Genomic DNA, 19,655 nt, shown 5'->3' on the forward strand with positions numbered 1-19,655 from the left:
AAAATCAAAATTTGTAACATACAAAACTAAATATAAGATGGTAATTTCCCCCATGAATTTTATTTTATTTTTTATATTCAAGTACTTTTTTAAAATAACATATTCATTATGATGAACCCATACTTAAGCCCATTATAGTAACAGGAGAAATCTATTTTAGTTCAGTTTTTTTGGTTTTTTGGGTTTTTTTTAAACCACAATAAAACTTCAGCCTTGGAACTGAGTATTTCAGAAAGTTTCCATTCTTGTTCTTCAGCCAAAGGTGTGTTGAGCAGGTGGTGGGGTTAGTAAGTATATGAACAACAGATGGACAGGATGAATGTAAATGTCAGCTGCAGTTTTATTAGAGCAAAACAAACATAAAGATGTTCTGCAATCACCATTCTGCATTAAGTGGTTACAGTGCAGGTTAAAGGTCTTCTATCACATAATCCAAATAAAAAGTGGTTCTTCTCCCCTTACTCCTAACTTCCAACACACTTGCCTCTACCTCCACTGGAGTACTCCACAAAACATGACCAACAATCTCTGTATCTCATTTTACCTCTGAGAATTCACTTTAGTTTTTTAAACCTATACTGAACATAACTGGAAATCACAAAAAAATACCATTGAAAAAATAAATTATTGAGATCATAAGACTTTTTACCTGCCTGTAACACCCTCACCCTTCAAAAGCTATCATCAGTAAGGCTACCAGATCTGCCCAAAACTTTGCAGACTCTCAAGCTGCTTCCTGATCTCAGACAAGGTTTCAGTGTGCTGGTTTTGGCTGGGATAGTTAACTCTTTTCATAATAACTCATATGGGGCTCTGTTTTGGACTTGTGCTGGAGATTGTTGGTAACAGTTTCAGTTAAGCAGGGCTCACAGTAAATTCAATGCCTTTTCTGCCTCTCACCCCACCCCACCAGCGAGTGGACTGGGAGTGCACAAGGGATTGGGACAGGACACAGCCAGGACAGCTGACCCTGGCTGACCAAAGGGATGTCCCACACCATAAGGTGTCATGCTCAGCATGTAAGGCTGGGGGAAGAGGAAGGAAGGGGTCGGGATGTTTGGAGTGATAGTGTTTGTCTCTCCAAGTCACCCTTAGGCATGGTGGAGCACTGCTCTCCTAGAGATGGCTAAACACCTGCTTGCCCATGGAGAGTGGTGAATGAATTCCTTGGCTTGCTTTGCTTGTGTGCACAGCTTTTGCTTCACCTATTACCCTGTCTTTATCTTAGCCCATGAGTTTTCTGCCTCTTAGTCTTCTGATTCCTCTCCTGTCCCAGAGGGGCAGAGAGAGAGCGAGTGACTGAGTGGTGCTTAGTTGTCAGCTGGGGCTAAACCACAACAGTCAGACATGCAGTATAACACAGGACAACTCTCGTGCTGTATCTACAGGGAAGGAGAAGAGGACAAGACAGACAAGAAGAGCAAGAGCTGCTCAGAAAAACAGAAAAGCTTAAATATGAAAAGTAAAAGCAGGCTGAAGTTAAGCATGTGGCCCTGTGTGAATCCCTCCAAGCTGTGAGAAGGTGAATGACCTTAGAAGAGGACCGGTATTGACAACTTCAACTCTAATTTTGCTGTATATGATCTCCACTCATGCACAGCTGGGGATTGCTATATTCCTTATTTATCAACATTCCTATAACTGAATGTACCTGCTAGTGCTTGTTAGAAGAAAACCAGTCAAATCCTGTCAGATATCTGAGCTTGTTTTTGTTGAGATGATCTGAGCTTGTTTTTGTTGAGATGAAATTGTTTTCTAACTACTCACATTTCAAACCAAGCCTTGTATTCAATGGAACGACAGAAGAGCCAACTAAAGTATAAGGACAATTTATAGTATTTTAGGGAATGTTGTAGTACATGGGGAACAGCAAGAATACCAGAGCATAAATTGTAACTATACACAGCAGGTGCAGCTGCATATATTCTGGTACTATAGTCAACCTAATTGAGAGAAAGATTCATCTCATACTAATGAACACACCCCTAAGCTCATTAGCATCAGGCTTTCTAGGCTCTATTGACTGTTCTGACCTCAGTTCAATTAACTGCAATGACAGCTTGGACACCCAGTGAGGATAACTAAATTTAGGTATTTTGATTTTGAAATGCACTGCATTCACTCTAACTTCCATGGCAGAAATGTAGTTTCAATAAAAATTGTCTCTTGCCAGTGTTTTTATAAAGTTACTTTACTGGTCAGCATCAAAATAGTTATTGTTTGCATAAACCATACTTTCCCTTGCCAAAAAATATGCTGTGGCTAACAAAGGTATCTTTGCAAATACAGTATTAAAAAGTACTAATGTGAAAAGTTACTATACCTGGTTAAAATTCTGTTGCCTCAAGTAAGTAGTGGCTTTGTTTATTTCCAGATCATTGGCTAACTCTACATAGTGGGAAGTTTTCACCACATCAACACACCTGCAACAGAAAGTAAGCCAGAAAGATAAACAAAATGCATCTGTGCAAATTCCTGCAAGTTATATATTTTTTTCAGCTAATTTGCTTTCTGAGATGAATTTTCTTAGCTAATCTTTCTTCACAGTGGCAAAGAGCACTGTGATTAAAAGTACTTGTAAGAATATTTCAGTCCCATAACCTACCCTAATTATAGTATCTCTGCTGACTCTCTTTTTAAGTCAGCTGCCTAAATATCACTTTATTTTCCATCACTGAGCAATACTTGATGTCAAAAACTGACTAAAATAATTTTTCAAGCCATTTTCTTTGGCTACATTCTATAAGGCAGTTTTTCAGATTTCATCTCCTGATGCATGGATTACCAAACCTATAAGATTAGTGAACAAAGCTAGAGACTACACATTGTGTCCCTGAGCTACATCATGATAACAGAGTCATAATAGTATGTCTCATTCTGGTTATCCCCCAGTTATTTGTGGCTTAGGGTCTTCTGCAAAAAGAGTGCAGAACAGAAGGCAGAGGCAGTTCCGATGTTAATTCACAGCCACTGTTTTCCAGGGTTTGATGGGATCTACTTTAAGCTGCCTGATCACTTGAAATAAGACCTTTATTTATGGTGTGCATATCCTGTTCTCTCAAACACTTGGAAAATAGGCACAGTAAATTAACAACTCATGGGATGCTTCCTTAATCCCTTTCACTATTTTTTTTAACTAGTTGAAAGCCACCTTCTTTTCTTCTAACAGGCGGCTATTTTGCCAACAGAAATTTAATTTAACAAACTGCCTGCTGCTATAATTGGTTTGGCACATGGACAGTCTTTAGATAACTGCCTTTTATGTTAGAGGAAAAGTTATAATAAAAATGATAATTTCTTTTTTTTATTACAGATGTCTTTGTGACATCAAAAAAAGCATTTTCAACTGGTACTTTTAACATCTTTTAAGCATAAAATGCAATGAGATCTAACTATCCATCTGCTCTTTATGGAACATGACAGACAAAATTTAAGAAAGAAGCTATAAAATCTGAAGACTATTTGTCCCCACTTTATTTCTCAAAATAAAATAAATTTGGTTAAAAGTACATTTAATACTCAGAGAATCCATAGTAAGGTTTATAATTCAAAAAACTAAGCTCAAGCTGCTGGTTAAACTTCTTCACTGGGCTTGAGTACCTCAGCCTAAAACAACAACAAGTAGATCTGTCCTGATACACAAAAAACAATCCCACAGATCTCGGCAGAAGTTGTTAAATTAGCCAGAATAGATATGAGAGTGTGCTACTTCATGGCAAGTATTCTGTGGATAGCTCTAAGGAAAGTGGGTACCTGACAACCTTTTCCAGTTTTTCTGAACAAAAAACAAGACACAGAGCAAACAAATCTGACTTGCTCATCCTAACAAATTAGAAAACAACCTGATTTTTCACAAGACATACTGTTTAAGTTCTGATAATTCAGAATGGCAGAAGTAGGGAAATTGTACGATTATGGTGATTATTAAACCATCAAACACCACCTTGTGGACTCTAGCAGACAAAACACGTCTTTGTGAGAGAGAATTTCATGTTTGTATAAACAGCTTTCTTAGTAAATTATAACTATAGGACCTGCAAAATTTGAGAATAATCCTAACAGGCCAGAAACCCCAGGTAAAGAACAGTGCTCTTTTACCATCAAACATTCTTCACTACCCAAACACTAACATATATATTGGTAATGTTGTGCCTGCAATACACAACATTCCTATGCATACATGTTATTTCCCAATGCTATTGAAAAAAAAATCAAAGTAAGCCCTTATAATAAAAAACTAAAAATAAATTTTGGAAAAGCTGTATTATTAATTTTTATACTGTCATTATAGGAAGTGTGTCTATTTGAGTTCGTTTTAAAGAAAAGAATATTCTGCTGTAGAAAATACCACAGAAAGCAAAACCTAAGTTGTAAACTGAAAAATTAAGTCCAAATGATGAACTGTATTGGCAGCCTATCACTGTGTACACTTGCATAAATATTTCAAGAAATGGTAGATTAAGTTTATATTTATAAGCATTAAGTTCATAAATGAAATTCAAATAAACGTTTCTTAAAGTTTAGATTCCAGTGTTTTATATAATGACTCCGTGGAGTGATTGAAACTTCTGATGCACCCCAAGTCTTCATCATGCTATCTTCAACCTTACAGTAAAGACTAGCAATCACTGCCTTCCCTATAGCATTTGCCTATTGAGACTTTTAAAAGCTTCTCAATTTTGAAACTGAATTTTCAAACTCAAATGAACTTTTAGAAGCTCTTTTTGTGTGAATTCAGAACACTGCAAAAGTGTAATTAAGAGCTGACTTCTGATGATAAATTACTTTTCAACAGAGAATACGCTCTGATGCTTTGTTTTGTCTGGGGACAAAATGAAAATAGCCTGGATGCTGTGTTTGACATGCGAAATGTGTTTCCCAGGCTGCTTCCTTCTGTGAACTGGGTTCATAACAAGCACAAAAGACTGACATACAGTTGAGACAAAAGAAGCCCCACTTGACTCTTACCAGTCATAGCCTACTGCAAAAGATGTATCGATTGCTGGTGCAATGAGCTTAGCAGCTGTCATGATGTATTCCTCTGCCAAGGATTTCCTAAGAGAAAAACACCCACAGAAACACAACAGAAAAGTAAGAAAGAAATTCTTCACTGTGAGTGTGGTGAGCCAATGGAACAGGCTGTCCAGAGAAGTTATGGATGCCCCATCCCTGGAGGTGTTCAAGGCCAGGCTGGATATGGCTCTGAGCAACCTGGTCTAGTGGGGGGTGTCCCCACCCATGGCAGGGGTGCTGGAACCAGATCATCTTTAAAGTCCCTTTCAACCCAAACCATTCTATGATTGCATGTGTTTCTACATCACCATTTCAAAAACGTGTCTAGAAAAAAAACCAAAACAAAACATTTTCTTGCTTCTTCCGGCACTCAGGAAATCAGTGTAACCAGTTCCCTCCTACCACTACTCCTCTGTATCTCGATTAAGCTCTTAAGTTTTTTCTGTTTGCCTTTCACTGTACACTGCAGTTGCATGCTTTTAAAAAGCTCAAATGCTGCAAGTTTTAAGCTGTGTAACCTGTAACACTTGGGGTACATATTCTACTTTAGGGCAGTACACTAAACTGAGTAATCCAACTGGTTCTTCTGAGGGTGTTCTTTCCCAAGAATTGTGAGGACACTTTTGCAACAAGAGCTGTGGACAAGTGAAAAGACCAATAATCCTTTCAAGAGCTAAAATTCAAGGCATCACAGTCAAGAAAGAATAGAGTTCACCATTACCTCTCACGTTCTATTTGACTTAAACTGTCACTTTTTATGGCTTCAATCAGTAGATTTGTATGGAGATCATCCTGGAGGGGGACAAAACAAATGCAAATTATGCCAATATACAAATATTTTAATTGTTTTATAGACAATATGACTGCAAACATAAATTGATGCAAAATAAATGGTCCATAATGTCACTCATTTACTTTCCACACTTGAAAAAGCTAACTTCAGTTTGAAGTAATTTTCTAACCACGTAATCTGAAATTTGGCATTACAACTACTTCAATACTATTTTTCTGCTCGTGTATTTTGTCACAGCTCACAGCTGTTAAGGTTTTTAACAGATATAGTTCATGTGATGTGTATCAGACCAGGAAGGCTGCAAATCACAGTGAAAATATTCTCATGCTTAAAAATAAGCATTTGCTGAACTGCTGTGGTATTCAGCAGACGAGGACTTGTGCTACTTCCTCATTACAATAACTTGCATGATCATCTTACATTTTCTATCACACATCTCTATTAGTTCTGAAAGAAGTAATGCAGGGTATGCTAGGTAGCCACCCCTTCCTCATTTATTAGGGACAGATCACAGATTTATACAAAATAAAGATCAGAAGGAAACTGTGATCTTTTCTCTGACCTCTTCATTAAAAAATAGAGAACTTGGAATGTCTGTTAAAACTATTGCTTGCCTTCCCTTAGAAATAACTTCTGCAGTCTCAGGGCTTTCTTCCAATGAATGATCTGACACAGTCCTCAATTAATTCAAGGGCTTAATGAACCTTACTCTTAAATAATTTCTAATATAAGAAATTATAAAAAGTATTAAAATATATACATATTAATCAATAAATATATCTGTATGTTTCATATATTATATTTCCTTATGCTATGGCAATAGGAAACAACAGCTACTCCTAAGCTGTTTGAAGATTAGTTATATATTTGATCATTAGGACTGAAAATGAAAGCTTTCCATCTCTGAAAAGATGGTAGGAGAAGATAAAAGGCGTGATTTTTCTATAGAGCATTTTTCTAAGAGGGACCCTAAACCTATTAATTACTTTTTCCTTTTCCTTGCTTTAGCATCATGGAAAGTCAAAGCAATTCCATTTTCCAACAAAATCTAATAAACTAAAATAAGCATCTGTAAATGTCACTACATTTTCTTCTGTAAAACAACATTACAGTATTACAACTTTTATTAGCACTCACTTGAGGAAACTTGCATTAACTCACTCATTGCTTCACACCCTTTATTTTACCTTATAAATACTTCATTAAAATTTTATATAAATGAATATGGTAAAGCAGTAAGTGAGCTACATAAGTAAGCCCAAATGAATTTCAACAAAATCATTATGAAGACAATCATGTGGTATGGGTTTTATGTACATCATATCTTTTGAAGGAAAAAAGGATTCAAATGTTCTCTCATTATTTCACACATCTGAGCAGTACTGCCACAATAAATTCATGCTGGTAAAGAAATTATTTTAGAGACTTAAATGCACATCCATTTTTATATTCAGTATCTCTCCCTCTTTCTCCCATATTACTACATAAATATACTGTTTATTTTTTTCATACTTACATTTAGTGAAATATATTGGTCCTCATAATCCACTTCCAAGGGAACTTCAATCAGGTTTTTGAAGGCTTTCTTCATTTGCTCACCGTTTCCAATAGCAAAATAACACAGGATCAGGTTAAAGCCTGCCTTCAGGTTTGGGGATATGCTCATTATTTCTTCAAAGGAAGAAATGGCATCAACATATTGGCCAGTTTTAATAAATGCAACTCCAATATTTTCCATTATTTTTATCCTAAGTAAAGAAATCAGGTTTAGGTTATATTTTTAACTACCAAATCATATTGTATCCAAAACTTGTATTTCATAACCATGCCTCTGAGAAGAATCTCACCTCATCTGTTTGTGGGAACTAGTAATCTGGTCTAGAGCCATACGGTAGAATTTGATAGCTTTGGAATAGTTCCGTTGTTTTAAAAATATATTTCCCATATTGACCTTCAGTATACCTATCAAAAGAAGTCAATGAGTTACAACATTTTAAAATTGTTTCGAAGTGACAGAGTAGAACAACTTCTCAGTAAATTTATCTTCATTGTAGGATAGCAGTGTCCCTTTAAAGCAGCATTGCACAGAACTGCCTTCTGTGAATTTAACTCAAGAGAATATGAGAGAAAAGATGAAGTAGAGATGAAACCTAGAACAGAACTATTAAGTAAGATATACTCTGATTTTGATTGTGAATTGAGGGATGAAGCAGAGATTATTTATAGTGCCCTCCAGGAAGACAGCTGCAAATAAGCATCTCTGAGAAAAAGCACTGCAGGAGTCTCAAAGATATCCAAAATACTGAGAGAAGCTTTCAGAAGGGAAAGGCCAAGTCAATAGAGAAAAAATTAGTATTAGAGAAGACCACAAAGTGTGTGTGGCATAAGAAAATTATGTATTTGTCTTTATGTTTAACTTAGTCTATGGAAAGACTTCATGAGTCAGTATAACTTAATGTGGTTTGGCTCTCCAAGGCAGAGACTGTGAGTATCTGTCATCACTGTGACAGGCAGACATGAGGGTTGAGCCCTCTGTGTATCAACACTACGCAGATACAGTCCTCATTTTCAATGCCTGACTACCAGTTTTAATCCACTTTGAAATAGAACCTACCTCTATTGCTGAACATCTTATTCTTCACTATAACTTGGTAAGTAGTCAGTGCTTCGGCATACATTTCATTAGCATCATACTGACAAGCCAGATTGAGGAGAACCTATGAAAAATTGGAATTACAGGTACAAATTGGAATTATAGGTACAAGCAAATATATTGCCCTCTCAACAAGCAATAAACTTGAATTCATAGAAGATAATTTCAAATTAATTTTACCATGGAACTATTGTCTTTACCAGTAGTAAGCTTCCCAACTTTAATGCTCCTTTGTTCTCACATATTGATATAGAGGAAACTAGTTTAAAAGCTACTTATTCTAGGTAATTCTTTTATTTTTGTAACTCAATTACTAGCATTCAAAGTTATGTTACATGTGCCTTAGACCTAAGTAACACAATGCTATAATGCAAGGTTATACAAAAATATTCATACAAGATAATTCTCAGAGACTGTGTGTAATTTATGACTCCCAACATGTGCAAAGTGGTCCTAATGCCTGTGGTCACACAGTGTAGAAGGTAAGAATTTTTCCAAACTGCTGTTTCACAACAGAAGTTCTGTTGGTGTCAGGTAAAATACCTCTGCATTTTTTCCACAGCTTTACTCTGACCTTCATGGTAAAATAAATGACCAGGTCTGCCTAATTCAATATATTAATTGTTAATAATTGTCTGTACATTGGGGTATGAATTTAAATACCCCTCAAGTATTTTTATGCATGTTGTACCCTTTTTTTTATTTAAACAAAAGTTTACTATTTGAAAACCAGAGTGGAAATCTAGATACCTGCTTAAAGATTCATGATTATTACTATATCCTATTTTATGTAATACATTCTCTGTCACTTTATGGTTCAATGTAAAGGCAGCATTTGATCTTTCCTGTTTTCTCCTCTCAGCATATTACATTCTCTAGACTATTTATTTCTGAAGTACAGGGTTTACATCTGCTATATTTTGCTATGCAGGTTTTACATGTGAGTAAGTATCTGGAATAGATATTCATGGGAATTCTCCACATAACAGACTACATGGTTTCTCTGGTACTTTCTTTTAAGACTGTATGTGAATGGACTTGATGACATAAATGGATCTCCTTTGGTACACTGCCAGGAGCATTACAACACACACTTCAGAAAACACTGACATTTCTGTTCAGGAGTTTTTTTAGCAACATTTCAGTCAGAAGATTTCTAAGCACTTACTGTGTAAGTGAGGTCTAAGTTGATATTTTCTGGAGGAGTGATTTGTTCACGTTGTCTCAACAACTCTCTTTCTTGTCTTCCAGCCTCTCTTGCTTTCTCCAGAGCCTTAAACAAAATATTAGAATTAAACAGTGCCTTGAAGCTTACTGACTCAAGATAACAAAAATACATTCAAAATAAGTATGAAAAGAATATGCCCATGTCTATTTTCTTTAGATGCACACACTGCACCAAATGCCTGAAAAAAAGCACTATAACCCACCAAAAAGTTTTAATTAGCAACAAGCAGACATACAGTTATCTAGGTCTGCTTAGCTGTATCATTTTATACCCAGTTATAATCCTCTGCAGATTGGCATCAACACCCTTTGTACAAGTAATGCTCTGGGTCTAACAAGTGCCATTAGCAGTCCTGTGTGCCTCCACAAGGGTGCAATGATTAAAAAAGTAATGGTTACTACTCAACGTGGCTACTTGGAAGCCAGTGGTGAAGGAAGTACTTCAAGATATAGTTTGATTCCTCGTCCTTATGACAGAAGACAAATCCAACTTGGCTATTTTATAGATAATGAGTCAGCAACTTTGATGACTTTTGCAAGAAAATAGATTTTCTGCTGGACTTGTCAGAAACTAACACGGATTGTAAGGATACAACACGCACATAGTATCAGCTTGCATAAAAGAGCTAAGGAGGCCTTCATAGTGTGCAGAGAGCACCAAACAACACAGAGTCACTGTCACTGGGTCCAGTGCTGCTCCTGAGAGCTGAAGGAACTCTACATCTCAATGCAAAGACATCTGAACAAAGATGATCTACCCCAAGATGGACTTCTCAACAGATCCAGTATGTTAAGACAGCTGAAGTAAGATAAAATGATGCTGTATGCACCATGTTTCATAAGACCTAAGGAGATGTTTGAAAGTGTCTGAACCAGGGTAGAGATAGAAAAGTATTACTTTGTGTCAAGACAACACTTAGGAAAAGTGGTAACTTGTCCAAACAGCTTGAGCTCTCTAATTATATCTATAGTAGGTGTAAATCAAATTTAGAGTTTGTTAATTAGCTACTATTAACTGGCACAACAATGCTCTAGTATCCTCTGTAACAAAACAAATACATTCAAACTGTCTATTGCAAACAGTTCCTTATTTATAGTAACCTTTGACCATACCTAGGAACCGTTAAATGCTAGGTAGCCTGGGCCAAAACTGCACCAGCACAACTAATTAATCAGACCCATCTGAAGAGGTCAGTGGAGGCAGGGGGAAGGGAGTTTTTGTAATACTGAAATCTTAACAAATATATATGCCAGAAATACGGCTCCTACCTTTTTATTCAGCAAAGCAAGGTATTACTAGACTAGAAGAGTCATAACAGAATTAAAATTATTTTAATAATTTTAAGCATTTGACTGCAAGTCAGTTTGAAATATCTGTCTATACAAATTGTTCTTCACATAACAGCAGAAATTAAGTGAAATTCAGAAAAACTACCAATTTCAAGTCTCCACAGCTATTGGCAACACAGCTTTCTTCAACCAGATCATTCACTTTTTTTTCCAACTGCCTCATCTTCTCTTCTAAACTAAAAAAAAAAAACCAAAAGGATTAACACTAGTAATGTAACTGCAAACACTAAGCTTTCAGACATTATATTCTCAATAAAACAACACAATGACATGTCACAACTAGCTGGTTTTCCCATAAAAGAAAATATTGTGTGAAATTGTGCCTTGAGAATATTGTCCAAAGATATCACATTCACACTTTTTAAGAACAGAGACCTAAGAAAACATAAATTCTCTTACAAGAACAATATAGACAGGCAAATTTCACGAACCAAATTTATGCAGGAGAAGTAATGACAAAAGAACAGATGAGCCTTCATATCAAACACTGGTGAAATGAAATATCACATGAAAAGCAATTAATTGAACCTTTATTTGCATAAATAACTCTAAAGCATTGCTTGCAAATGCAGGTTATAACAAAAAATTGTGGCTCTTCTAGACTTTTTCCTCTGCTAAATAACCCAATATTTCAGTAGGACTCCCTATTCCTATATAGCTACATTTGGGCAACACAACTTTGGTATTGGAAAGCTCAGCAGCTTTCTGAGTGAACTCCAACAACATTCGCACCAAGTTTCAGCTCAAGTGCTAAGGTCAGAGTGAACAAAGAGAAAGAACAGGCAAATGCCCCCGAGTTCTTCTCAAAGAGCTGCAAGAATCATGGTGTTCCTTGCCTGTTACACACACTTTCATGGTCCTGCACAATTATATGTAAGTATCACAGCATTCGTGTGGCAACAGCTACGCCAAGGCGGCTGAGCTAGTCAGAACCAGATATCACTGAAATCAGATGCTCCTGAAAATCAGTGCAAATGCTTCTGCAAGTCAGCCAACTATATGCACAAATGTTTGTGACATTATTCCACCAGTTCAGAGCTTGGCCCCTCAAGGTTTTGTAACTGCCTGGATGTTTTTAAACTCTACGCATGGTTGGTTATCTGTTGCTGTAAATGCTTTGAAAGAATGTAATGCAGAACTGAACAAACCTGTCTGAAGGTTTCTTTTCCAGAGGTGAAGCAGGACCTCTTGTTTGGGCAAGAGGATCAAATGAAGAACCTGCAAAATTAACAGAGTACTGAAAACTGTAAAATAACATCTCCCTGTGGCAGCTGGCAATTTCTACAAACCATACCTCTCACAGCTGCCTTAGTGTAACCTGCAGCTTGCACTGCTGTCATTGGTCGAGCAACCCCATCCTCAAATAAAGAAGAAGATATATTAAAATCATCTCACTAAAAATTATCTTGTATACAATACAGACATAAGTATATAATTTTACATATAATTTTTATATATTCTATATATATTATTTTTATGACAAATTATTTATTGCGTGTCAGTAAGTGTTAGAAAGTATTACACTGTTATTGCTTCCAACTCTATGCTCAAATAAAATACACATCACTACCCTCATGCTTTCTGACAGTACTGTATTCAAAAAAGGACAAATTAAAAGTGTAGCAATTTGTATTAATTCAATGAACTTCTAAATACGTGTATCTAACACTCACCAGAAAAACTTACTGTTCCAAATTAATATAAAATGTAAATATTGGAACTTTTACCTGTATACTTCCTGTCATGGGTCTTCCCATAGATGAAGGTAAACTTGCCTTTGACTACAAAAATAAGTAAATTGTTTGAAATTGTTATTGACAAAGCATAACAAGCATATGTACCATTCTTCTCAACACTAAATTTTAAATGTTGTGCTAACTCTCACATAAGTTCAAAGCAAAGTTCCCACTTATGTTACTCATATGCAACATACTGCCAGTGCCTGGCAGATTAAAGATGTTGAATACTTCTGTCAGAACAAATTCACAAAGGTTTTTTATGCATTTGGATATTTCTATCAGCTCTTTTAAAAAGAAGTGCGTAGAAAATAATCTGAGGCAGCAGTACTTTCCATTATTAAATTCTTGAAATTGCAACCTTTAAATTGAACAATTTATACAAAATACTCAGTAAAATTCTGAGTAGAGCTGATAAAATCTGTCACTGTATTAATCCCCTAAGTTACATTTTCAAGCAGATTTATTTCATCAATAGATACAGATACACTTTCTAACTGCCAATGGGTATCTTTTCCCTTTCCTGAGTGTCACATACTGTTCTTCTGTGTAAGTGTTAAAAATGTAAAGAAGTAAATGGGAAATATTTGTTACTAAGCACTTAAGTTTGCAACAAATATACAATACAAACAGACAAATACATAGGGTTTCAGGCCATGAAAAAGTATTCCCCTATTTCTCACTCAGAGGCCTATGTTTACTTTTATATTCACCATTTGCACACATCACGATTGTTTCTAATTTTATTGCGAAGAATGAACCTTCATTAGCAGGGATTTTTGTGTAGGAGAAGCAAATCTGGAGGGTGAAAGATACAGTGCTGTAGAGTGGACAATGCTTTGGAAGTTTCTAGCTCTGCTATTGCAGATAAACATCTCAGTCTTAATTATCCCTAGGAAGTGCCTTTTTGTGCACTCATTTAACAAGACAGCTTTTCCCCGTACAGCTTTGTACTACACTAAACATCTGCAAATACAACTGCCAAGAAAAAGCGGTGTCAAAAGCCTGAGCAACCTGATCTAGTTGAAGATGTTCCTGCTCATTGCAGGGGTACTGGACTAGATGACCTTTAAAGGTCCCTTCCAACCCAACTATTCCATGATTCTAATACACCCAAAGCAGGTAACTGAAGGTTCAGAGTAAAGCTTGTATTCAGTGACATAATAGAATTTAGGTGTTCAAACTTCAAATTGCTAGCCACCTAACTTGCATGAGAACTACAGCCATTTGTTGTCCCCTTTTTGTCATACAACTTAAGGAACATTATATCCAAAAGAATTGTTTTTTCAAATTTTATTGAGTCATGCTAAGAGATATAAAATGTATTGGAATAAAGGGCATTTTAATCTGGTTTGTTAAGAGTTACAATAGCCTAAATATACCAAAAACCACAACTTTTTTTCTGATTCAACTAGAGGTGCTTCAGAGCCCGTATTCTTCAAGATTGGCCTTCGCCTTAACTTCCAGAGAACTTTTCCAAGCCCAAATAATAACCTATTAAATTCCCCCTGCAAGAGAACCTGGTTAATACCTTGGACTCTAATGCCTTGTGCAGTACAGAAGATTTGCAGCACGGTTCATTTGCAGCACAATAAAAGAAAAACAACCAGTAACCATGCCTTGATCAAGTGCAGAGTTATGAATTAAAATTAATGAAGAGATGCAGTTCCATGAAATTAAATCCTTAATTTAAAAGGGCTCACTCAGTGCATAGAATTAAATGGTACATTTATTTTTTGTAAATGACATTTTCATTAAGGATACAACAGAACAAAAACCTGCCCCAAATCCAGTAGCTAGAGGTCTTGGACTTGATGTACCAGGAATTTTGGCTGTCACCTGTGTGGGGAAAAAGAAAAGAACCAAACAAAAATAAACCCACCAGTTAAAAACCGTATGTGTCAATTATTAAGTGTTTCTACACAGTAAGATCTACATTAATGCAAAATGTTTTAAAAGGTACTTACAGGAGGCCTTCTTCCATGACTTGTTCTTGCTGCCTGTTGAAAAGCTACATCATTTTCTAAATCCTAGGAAAGATAAGATAAAGACATCAACTGTTTTAAAATGACCACACCTGAAGTCACAATTCCAGAATGCTCAGACTACTGAAAACAGATAGGTAAAAAATAAAAAATTCCTCACAAAATACTTGACCTGCAGATAACTGAACAAAAGGTTTTACTGTCAATAAACTACAATGGTTTTATTTGCCTCTCTTTTTTTGTATTTTAGATTAGGAAATGTAAAAACTCATTACTTTCTAAAAACACACAGAAGAAACAGAGTTGAAGTCATAAAATATAACATGAATTTTTTTCCATCCAAATGCTTACTCCTTATGCTAATTCTGAATTTTGACATTAACAACTGCCATGCAAGACATTGAAACATCTCATGTCTCTCAGGTCATGCAGCAACTCCCATGAATTGGGCACTGGGATGTCACACAAGATGCCAAGTCTTGCTAGAGGGTTTGGACCTAATGACATCACTGTTGTCCCAATTCCACCACACCAGCAGTTACCCAAAAATGGTCTGCAGGGCTACTTGAAGACATCCCAGATGCTCTACCCAATTGCACAGAGACCTGCAGGATTCCATTCTACTGTGAGCTCCTCCAGTAGCAGCACAGTAAGAGACCAATGACCTCTTGGCCACTCAGTAGCCTCTTGTCAGAAAAACTTGCTGCTGCACACAGCCTGGGAAACACCACATTGAATGTGCCTCCACATAATTATGATTTTATACTTCATAAATTCTAACCATTACATCATCTCAGATCTGTTGAGATCTGCACAAGTATTTAGTTGGAATAGAAAACTATAAAAGAATTAACTATTCAAAGAGATCCTGAGATGCTTCTTGCTAAATAAAGTAAATTTCACTTCAAAACAGTTGTAAACTGTATATTACTGTCACCATAAGTTCTTATCTTACACTTCTAAGTCAAAATTCTACATATGGGAAAGGTGGGAAACAGCAAATACTGTACCTCTGTGTCAAACATGGGATTATAATCATTGTAGCCAGAATAGAGATCATCTTCACTATTCTCAGGAGCCAAAAGCACATTTTTCATCATTTTTCTGTGAATCATTTAACATGCCAAATGTTAACGCATGGTTTTACATAAATATTTAAAAATGCAAAATATAAACAACAGTAGTTTGATAAGTCATAAAAACTAGGACTCACCTATAAACATATATTAAATGGCACAATTTCACGGATTCATATTTTTGTTTGTGCTTATACTAGTTATGAAAATTGTTTTAAAGATATTTATCATTAAAACTAAATTATAACAACAAGTAACTGCATTACTACTTCTAGAATGGTATCTTTCCACAGTCAGTTAACTCATTATTAAGAAAACTCACATTCTAAAGTTAGTCTTTATAGGCCAAACCATAGTAGTAAGTCTAACGAAAAGATTTTCATCTCACTTTGAATTTTCCTTTCCTCCCTTCCTGCACTCTAACATCAACATAGCTACAGTTACAATGCCTTTTCAATTCCTATGGTTTTTAGAAGCTAGCATTAAAAAAGCCCGGGTTCCAAAGCCTTTCTCCAGCGGCATTTCCCTGTCTAACACGGTGTGATCACCCGGTGGCCTTTCCCTCACGGAGCACAGACACTAAGGTGTCTCTCTTTGCCTGGCTACGTATTTTTATAAAAACCTCAAGAAGGCAACGTTTGATTTCATCGATAACACGAAATACGTGCCCTGCAGCCAGCAAGCCTCAGCCACGACGAAGCGCACGGTTCCTCTCCGGCAGCAGCAGCAGCAGGACGAGGATGCTCCCGCCGTGCGCGGTGTCCCGGTGATCCCGGCGCGGGTTCCTTCAGCGGGGCCCGGCGATGTGCCCCGGAGCGGGGTGGCTCAGGGTACGGCCGGGACTCTCGCCCTCGGCTCGCCCACAGCCCCTGCTCGCTCCGGGCCGGGCGGCGTTGCCCGGGACACGGCGGCGCTCCCCGCATGCACCGCGGCCGGGCGGGGCGGGCCGTGAGGGGCGGGCCGGGCCTGGGGGCGTGGGGAGGCACGGAGCTGCCCGCACCGCCCTCAGCGCGCCTGGGAGAGCGACCGGCAGGAAAACTGTCCGACGGCTGAACGCGCGCTGTATTTCCCCCGTCGCAATCCAGAAAGTTACCATTTCTTCCAACAGGCTGAGAAATCTGCTCTCAAAACTCTCATCTGGCAGCTCGCGGTGGCACTGGGACCACAGTCTGACTAAACATGAAAAAACAAACTATGGGAGTTGCAGGACAGGCCAGCGGTGCTGGTTCACCCCTGAGAACTTAAAAGGTTTTGAGCAATCCAGGGCAGCTCAGCTTGATATTTTTCGCATTACAAAGGTAAAATCAAGCAACAGGAGAAAAAAGAGACTGCATCTCATCTGAACAACCTAAGGGAGCACAGATGACACATTTTTACCCATTTGTAGGTGACATAAATGAACTCTGCACAACATCAAAAGAGTTCTCTGTTTATGAGCAATGTCTCAATTTGCATTATTGCCACATACTGAGGAGAACAGAGATGTATGTTGACTTTCTCATGGGTAAAAGCTGTGGTGCTTCCCACAAAAAGAAGAGGTAATGAGGGGTTCCTTTGACATCCATATGCACTTTGTGATTTGACAGTTGTCAGCAAAGTCTGCATGAGGGTAACAAGAACAGGTGAGAATGTTGAGTATGGATGCAAGAAGTCTGTCAAGAGCTCAGTGATCTGGGCAGAAAGCAAAAATAAAAGTTCTCAAATGAGAGAATCAGAATTTCTTAACATGGTGCTCTTCAACTTCCACATGGAAATTTCTCTCTTCACCTCAGGAACACTTCTACAAACAAGTAAATCTGTATAAACATAGGTTCTTATTCCATGCTGTGTATAATTTGAGTTAAATTGGCTAGTTTGATCATAATCACTGTGCCAACAAGTACCAGAGGAAGCTGGACTGGACATCATGGATGGCTCTTTGAGGCATTTAGTGCTTATTTGGCAAGGCTTGCTTCTGCGCTAATGGGTGCACTGGAGACCCATTCCAGAGCAGAGACAACATCAATTTGCTTTCACAGAATTTTATATATGCTAAAATATATGCTAAAGCATAAGAAAGTTGCAAAGAAAATATACATGACTCTTTTTATGGTCAGGGTTTGTGCGCATTATGCAATGTCAGGGCCTTCTGCTGCTCACCTTTCAGCCTCAAAGTCCTTTTTGTAGAGATAAGTGCAGAGGATATGAGTGAAAGGTCTTCTACTCTGGCTCCTAACAAGAGAAACAAAGATAAAATAAAGAACTATTAAGACATTATCACTTCCTGCATTAACCTGTTCACGTTCCATGCATGAACCACTTTCACACAGAAACTTCAGACTTGAGACCTTTGGACATGAGAATCTTTATACCTGAATTTTCTGGAGTACAAGTAGTTTGCACAATAACAGACTTAGGTTGGGAAAAGTTTTCAGGTGCATTACTTGCCACAAATTATGAATTTCACCATATGAAATCTATATGAAATTATGAATTTCACCATAAGAAATCTGTATAGCACTTATTTTTCTACTTGCTACTCCTCATATACAATTGAGCCTATGGTTTTTAGATTTTTCTCATTGTCCCCAGATGCAGTAATATGTACCAGGGCAATAGGTAGATTGTGTTGTAAGAGACCTCTGCTATCCAGCTTGTCCATATCAGGGACCTGGGCATACTAGTGCCCAGCACTATTCTGATGTTTCAGTCCAAGTATATAGAACAGTGGAAAGAAGGCACTGTGATAAGGAGTCAGTGTATCTAATTTTTAAATGAGGTGGTGCCAAGGCATTATTGGAAGCTGACCATGTTTGTATTGTCAAACTTCTTTATGATGCACGAAGATTTTGCACAAACCCTCAAAATCTCAGGATCCTTTGTGGCAACACGGGACCTTACTCATGGGCTGTGATTATAAGACATCCTCTAAGAAGATGATGCTACAGGGAGAAGCCCTGTAACTGTGTAAGATGATGTAATTGTCTTTATTGACTAAATCCAGAGGGCACCCTGGAACATGTAGCTGCTGAAAAAAAGTGTAGTAAATTTACTATACTGTCCAAGTAGCACTGTATGCTGCAAATATCTGATCATTTCAAAATGGATCAGGCCACAACTGACACTAAATGCCCTGCATCAGTCCTCTGACTGGCATCAAGTTACATACTTGTGCAGCTGAAGCAAACTGCTAATCTGATGAGGTCTTCCTTCAGTTACCATTCAAGACATAAGTACCTGATACAGTGAATTCAGTGAAAACTTAGGACAGATTAAGGGGACAATGAAGCTATACTCTTAAATAAGAATTTCTTTGCCTTTCAAGACATGGTGTATCTGTGTTTTTCAAGTAGTAACTTTGCAAATAAGGACTCAGACAAACTGTTCCAGGACCTACTAACTTGGGTTCAGGGGTTACTGGCCATGGTCTGCCTGTTATAATTGCTGTAAGTGTGTACCTTACCCTTGCTCTGCCAGTTGGACTGTTCATCTGATCAGGCACTGATTGGTGTTTTCAGAAAATGGTCTGAATGGAAAGTGCAATACTCCCATTATCATTATAATCTTTAAAAAAATAATTTTCTAGCACTGAATTCTGGACTGATCAGGTGTTTGGGATTTGCTGCTGTCATGAAGAAATCATTCAAATAGCTCGACTGCGACAAACAGTGAAGCTGCATTTCTGCTCCTCGGGGAACTAACGCATCTTGTCAGCATACAATTTGAATACAAAATTAATGGGAAAACCTCCTTATGAATGATACATATGTTACAAATTATGTATCTAAAATCATAGAATATCTGAGTTGAAAGGGATCGACAAGGATAACCAAAGGATGATAT

General features: G+C 37.3%; 1 protein-coding gene across 3 annotated transcripts in view; it reads right to left on the reverse strand.

The window, feature by feature from the left end:
• IFT88 (intraflagellar transport 88) overlaps positions 1–15,872 on the reverse strand; it is a 44,615-nt gene extending 28,743 nt beyond the window's left edge. For 2 of the 3 annotated variants that reach the window (XR_014852765.1, XM_085063218.1), the window contains exons 1-11: positions 12,764–14,484; positions 12,331–12,394; positions 12,185–12,254; positions 11,122–11,212; positions 9,628–9,732; positions 8,421–8,523; positions 7,654–7,768; positions 7,323–7,554; positions 5,735–5,805; positions 4,969–5,055; positions 2,324–2,423 (exon numbers count right to left, since the gene is read on the reverse strand). Coding sequence is in view for 2 of the 3 variants with exons in the window: in XM_085063218.1 (XP_084919344.1) it covers positions 2,324–2,423; positions 4,969–5,055; positions 5,735–5,805; positions 7,323–7,554; positions 7,654–7,768; positions 8,421–8,523; positions 9,628–9,732; positions 11,122–11,212; positions 12,185–12,254; positions 12,331–12,394; positions 12,764–12,793 (1,068 nt within the window). In the remaining variant the exon portion in view is untranslated. Of the gene's footprint in view, positions 1–2,323; positions 2,424–4,968; positions 5,056–5,734; positions 5,806–7,322; positions 7,555–7,653; positions 7,769–8,420; positions 8,524–9,627; positions 9,733–11,121; positions 11,213–12,184; positions 12,255–12,330; positions 12,395–12,763; positions 14,485–14,554; positions 14,612–14,739; positions 14,803–15,767 lie in introns of those variants that run through there. The other variant, XM_085063229.1, reaches the window with a different exon arrangement.
• Positions 15,873–19,655: the final 3,783 nt, after the last annotated feature.

This window comes from Lichenostomus cassidix, chromosome 1 (genome assembly GCF_008360975.1).
Source record: "Lichenostomus cassidix isolate B80296 chromosome 1, HeHo_3.0, whole genome shotgun sequence".
In the NCBI taxonomy this organism is placed as follows: Eukaryota; Metazoa; Chordata; class Aves; order Passeriformes; family Meliphagidae; genus Lichenostomus; species Lichenostomus cassidix.